General features: G+C 43.6%; 1 protein-coding gene across 1 annotated transcript; it reads right to left on the bottom strand.

Annotated features, from left to right (window-relative positions):
- Window positions 1-413: 413 nt before the first annotated feature.
- Window positions 414-5957, bottom strand: LOC115178577 (uncharacterized). Its single transcript, XM_029739832.1, has 5 exons — window positions 5716-5957; window positions 4204-4372; window positions 3300-3379; window positions 2726-3182; window positions 414-438 (listed from the first exon to the last, which is right to left on the bottom strand). The coding sequence occupies exons 1-5, from the start codon at window positions 5771-5773 to the stop codon at window positions 414-416; spliced, it is 789 nt and encodes a 262-aa protein (XP_029595692.1). The 5' UTR covers window positions 5774-5957.
- Between the last annotated feature and the right edge of the window lie 214 nt (window positions 5958-6171).

Genomic DNA, 6171 nt, shown 5'->3' with positions numbered 1-6171 from the left:
CCATCATAATACCTTCTCATCATTACCCACACCTGCTCCCCATCATTACCCACACCTGCTCCCCATCATTACCCACACCTGGACTTCATCATCATCTTGACTACCTTCCCATCATGTAGCCCTCAGTAGCTTCAGTCATCAGACAGTAGAGGTTTGTTTTCATGTTCATACTCATCCCATGTTTTGTTCATTTAACTAGCATCATCGTTATCAAAACTGTCCTTCTGCACCTGCTTCCTGACTCTCTACATATACCTGACAATTATAAATCAATAGTTAGCAGAAAGTGGACAGACAGCCACAGTGGGAGGGGGGGTTGGAAAATAATCACATGTATTCAGCCAATCAGTGGGTTCAGGAAGTGGTCTTACAGCAATGAATGAGCTGGAGGAGAAACACCGCCACCATGGCCACTATCCAGCAGCCTGACAGGACATGCTGAGAGAGGGAAACAGATGTTTAGGCTGTGATTACACAGGCAGCACAATTATGATCTTTTGCCAATTATTGACGTTTGATACAGTGCATTCGGAAAATATTCAGACACCTTCACGTTTCCACATGTTATGTTACAGGCTTATTCTAAAATTGATTAAATAAAATAAATTACTCATCAATCTACACACAATAGCCCATAATGACAAAGCGAAAACTGGCTTTTAGAAATGCTTACAAATTTTTTTTTTTTAAAGCATTCAGACCCTTGCTAAGAGACTCAAAAATTGAGCTCAGGTGCATCCTGTTTCCATTGATCATCCTTCAGATGTTTCTGCAACTTGATTGGAGTCCACCTGTGGTAAATTCAAATGATTGGACATGATTTGGAAAGGCACACACCTTCGTACATAAGGTCCCACAGTTGATAGTGAATGTCAGAGCAAAAACCAAGTTGAGGTCGAACGAATTGTCCATAGATCTCCGAGACGTGATTGAATGGAGCAAAAGTACAGAGAGATCCTTGATGAAACCTGCTCCAGGGCGCTCAGGACCTCAGACTGGGGCGAAGGTTCGCCTTCCAACAGGACTACGACACTAAGCACAAGGCCAAGACAACGCAGGAGTGGATTTGGAAAAAGTTTCCGAATATCCTTGAATGGCCCAGCCACAGCCCAGACTTGAACCAGATTAAACATCTCTGGAGAGATCTGAAAATAGCTGTGCAGCTACGCTCCCCATCCAACCTGATAGAACTTGACAGGATCTGCAGAGAAGAATGGGAGAAACTCCCCAAATACACGTGAGCCAAGTTTGTACCGTCATACCAAAGAAGACTCGAGGCTGTAATCACTGCCAAGGTGCTTTAACAAAGTACTGAGTAAAGGGTCTGAATACTTATGAAAAGTGTGATCAGTTTTTATTAGAAATGTTTTTGCAAAAGATTACCAAAAACCTGTTTTGCTTTGTCATTATGGGGTATTGTGTTGAGATTGATGAGGTGGAAAAAATGATTTAATCATTTTAGAATAAGTCTGTTACATAACAAAATGTTGAAACAAAGTGAAGGCGTCTGAATACTTTCCGAATGCACTGTATATTATTTAGTATACGTAAAGACAAACATTAAATTGATCAGTTCAGTTCAGCCCTAAATTCAAAACACCTGGTCTTCCAGGTGGGTTTAAATCAAAAACATGAAGTGCCTGTGGCCCTCCAGAACCAGGTTGCCAGTTACACTTTATTTGGAATAATCCAGTTGGTCCTAATATCAACAAAACTATCCATTGATAAGCAGAAGCTTACTACATTTACGGTTAAGGTTATGTTAGGGTTAAGTTTAGGGTTAAGATAAGGGTTAAGGTGAGGGTTAGGGTCAAGATAAGGGGTAAGGTGAGGGTTAAGATAAGGGTTAAGGTGAGGGTTAGGGTCAGTAGATAGTCTGTAGAGCATCTACAGATGGATAAAGTGTTACTGGGTTGCCTACCCCTGCCCTATATATTGCACTACCTTTGACCATATGGGGAATAGGGTGACATTAGGGATGTATGTTAGGGTAAAGTAGTGCACTACATAGGGAATAGGGTGCCAGTAGGGATGTATCTCAGGTAAAGTAGTGCACTATGTAGGAATAGGGTGCCATTTGGATGCAGCCCTTCCAGGAGTTATAATGTCTCTGGTAATGTTGCATTCAAGTAGTGTTCAGGCAGTATCTCAGATGTCTATCCCTCCCCCTGCCCTCTCTCCCTCCCCCTGCCCTCTCTCCCTCCCTCTGCCCTCTCTCCCTCCCCTGCCCTCTCTCCCTCCCCTGCCCTCTCTCCCTCCCCCTGCCCTCTCTCCCTCACTCTGCCCTCTCTCCCTCACTCTGCCCTCTCCTCCCTCCCCCCTGCCCTCTCTCCCTCCCCCTGCCCTCTCTCCCTCCCTCTGCCTCTCTCCCTCCCCCTGCCCTCTCTCCCTCCCCCCTGCTCTCTCTCTCCTCACTCTGCCCTCTCTCTCCTCCCCCCCTGCCTCTCTACCTCCCCCCTGCCCTCTCTCCCTCCCCCTGCCCTCTCTCCCTCCCCTGCCCTCTCTCCCTCACTCTGCCCTCTCTCCCTCACTCTGCCCTCTCTCCCTCACTCTGCCCTCTCTCCCTCCCCCCTGCCCTCTCTCCCCTCCGTCCAATCGTTCTGTTTTCCTCCCCCCAATATTTCACACCAGCCCACTCTGGCCTCTCACCGCCAGTCTTTTCACACACACACACACACACACAGAGAGCAGGGAGAGACCGAGAGAGCAGAGAGAGCAGAGAGACCGAGAGAGACCGAGAGAGCAGAAAGACCAAGAGAGCAGAGACCGAGAGTAAAGGAGAACAGTGCAGACAGACATCACCAGTCGAGTCACAGAGAAACAGATGGACTCACAGTGCACGGTGAGGTTGAAGGGCTCTGATTCCAATTCCGGATTAGGTTGGGGTCCCAGTTCTCCCAGTCCTAACAGGGCTGAACACCAGAGCTGGGCCCCATCATCACCTCTACTGGGGGACCACAGCAGGGGATATTCCCCACTAATAGGTTCCTTGGTGGTCTGCCTTGGTACATCTGGTGCGTATAACAATGTCTTTGTCTTTCTACCGATGGCAGAGGCTTTGTAGAAGGCCACATTGAGACTGTTACCTGGAGCGACCTTCTGGATGAGACACTTAAACTCGTACTCTTTCCCCTCAACCATCGGACCTGAGGGGCCTGTCATGGACACACTGTCTGAAAGCTCTGTGGAGGAATGGAAACACACACACACACACACACACACAGTGATTTAAACAGTGCAGAGCCATACTAGAATACATTCAGAAACACCAGAGAAGATAAGAGAGAGACGTCACTCACTATAAACTGTGATGTTCAGCTGTTTCTTACACTGGCCTCCTTCTGTGAAGCATGTTGTTTTGATATTCCAGTCAGTCACACTGTTAAATCAAATGAAACATTTAAAGTGCATTTAAAATAAATCAATGAAAATAAAAAACAGAAGAGATGAATAAATGTCTAAAATAACAGTAACACCATTCATTGACTTCTTCGGGATCGGTGTCCCATCCACGGGACGGTTGAGCTAACGTAGGCTAATGCGATTAGCACGAGGTTGTAAGTAACAAGAACATTTCCCAGGACATAGACATATTTGATATTGGCAGAAAGCTTAAATTCTTGTTAATCTAACTGCACTGTCCAATTTACAGTAGCTATTACTGTGAAAGAATACCATGCTATTGTTGAGGAGAGTGCCCAATTTTGAACATGAAAAGTTATTAATAAACAAATTAGGCACATTTGGGTAGTCTTGATACACCATTTTTAACAGAAATGCAATTGTTCATTGGATCAGTCTAAAACGTTGCACATACACTGCTGCCATCTAGTGGCCAAAATCTAAATTGCACCTGGGCTGGAATAATACATTATGGCCTTTCTCTTCCATTTCAACAATGATGGTACAAAAGAACGGTTGGTTTTTTCTTTGTATTATCTTTTGTGATAATCTATTATGTTATTCTCCTACATTCCTTTCACATTTCCACAAACTTCAAAGTGTTTCCTTTTCAAATAATATCAAGAATATGCATATCCCTGCTTCAGGTCCTGAGCTACAGGCAGTTTGATTTGGGTATGTCGTTATAGGTGGAAATTTAAAAAAGGTGGTGGATCCTTATTTAGGCCATTGAAGCTACCTAACAGTAAAGTCAAACAATAAAGGTGTTTTAAAAGTCTCAGCTGTGTCTGCCTCTCTTACCTGTCCACACTCCAGTTTAGGAACTTCACCTTCTTGTCTGTTAGAGCCGTCCCTCCCTGGGTGGCTTCCCAGCCCATTTGTACAGGGGTATCTGAGCTGCAGTTAGAGGAGGCTGGGTCTCCATACTTCACCACCAGCCTGGCAGGACTGATTACCAGGCACTCGGCATCTGGAAGACCAAGGTCAAGTTAAAACGTATTGCGTTTCATACAAAACAGGACGATATTATTGTCTAACGTTCATGTATCTACATGTTGATCAAGCACGTTACACTCCATACACCAGAAATAGCCACACACACACGCACAAGAACATGCACACGCATACACACATACATACCACACACACACGAATGCATATGCACACACTAGTGATGCGCGGGTTGACTCATAACCCGCAGCACCGGACAGACGGCATTGGGGTCATTAAATATTGTGTGGCTGAAGGGCGGGTGGGTTGAATAAAGACAAACAATAGCTTTAAAAAAATCAATGATGTATATTTATTGTGCAATTTATATAGGCTACATTGAGGTTTTTCATTCATTATTTTAGGCTACCTAGTATTAGTGTATAAATCTAAACTGTAGGGCTTAACTGTTCGCGCGCCAAATAGCCTACACTGGCAGAACAAGTTATTAACGTCAATCCACAGAGGCAAAAAGGACATTGTCAAAATTGAATTCAATAAGACAAAATGCTGCAAAAGGCAAGTTGAAAATAAAGAGAAGGGAGGGCCAGAAAAGTAATGTTTGGAAAAGAAGTGGTAAAGTGGTAAAAGAAAGTGCTGATTGGGAGGCGCTGTATAAATTCGACAGTCACAAGACGGGACTTCAAATAGGGCTATGGCATGTTAAGGAACTGTAGCCTACTGTTTAGATGGGTTACATGGAAACGGAAATCTGTTGGTAGGTCTATAACTTCTCACATAGCCATAATATTAACTCTTGCAGAACTAAGCATTTCTTGCAGTAAAATGATACACCAAATGCAGACAAAATGTGGACTTGGGAACAGGTGTGGAGAAATAGGATTTCTTTATTTCTGCATCTTGAGAGAAAGCAATGCTCAGTTAGATACCATCTGTAGAGGTGATATCTTCATCATTAAACATCAGAAAACCTGATACTATTTCAACCACATAAAATACGCATCGAAGCCGAACTGCAATCTTATTAGAAACACATTGGGTTTCATTTTCACAGCTTTCTTTCTCCTTTACAACCGGTCAAACTGATGTCATTTGGACATTTTGCACTGAAAATCTTCCCCCCTTTTTTTGTTGCGCACCACTAACACGTACACACACATGGAATTTAGTACGTCATTGAACAATGGCGGCAATAATTCAACCATTCACTGTCAGTCATTAGTTATCTAAAATACTTGAAATCAAATGCACAGTACTAAAATATATTTAAGGTAACAAAACAGAAAAATACCTAAACTATTAAATTCAACTTAATTCCGCACTTGTCACAGAGTTGTGGAATTAGACAGTTGTCTAACTTACCGGTGAAGTCACAATACAGAGACAATGATGAAAGAAGTAGACCAATTACAATCTCCATTTTCCATCTAACTATCAACGAACGTCCCTCGGTGAAGTATTCCGCTATTCTGTTAGACGAGTTGAAGAAGAAATGCGCTCGCACTTCTGTTTTTCAGAAGACCGTTGAAAGTGAAAGTATTCTTTACTGGAAAACACCCCAACGACCCCTCCTCTTCCTCCTCTCTCTCTCTCTCAGAGTCTTCTATTATCTACAGCAGTGATATTCATAGTCGGGGTCACGAACTCGAGGGAGAACTGCAGTGCACTCGCCCAAAGCATAAATAAGAGTATAGATTGCATGGGACAATAGGAGAAGATAGAGAGCGGGGGTGGAGAGGAAGAGGCTATAGGCGGGAGGCCAGATATATCAACCAGTCAACCAACATCTGCATTGTCATACACATAATTCTATCATTG

The sequence above is a fragment of the Salmo trutta genome, chromosome 38, assembly GCF_901001165.1.
Source record: "Salmo trutta chromosome 38, fSalTru1.1, whole genome shotgun sequence".
Lineage (NCBI taxonomy): Eukaryota > Metazoa > Chordata > Actinopteri > Salmoniformes > Salmonidae > Salmo > Salmo trutta.
Note: the sequence above shows the minus strand (reverse complement) of the source record. Positions and strands in the feature narration are given on the sequence as shown.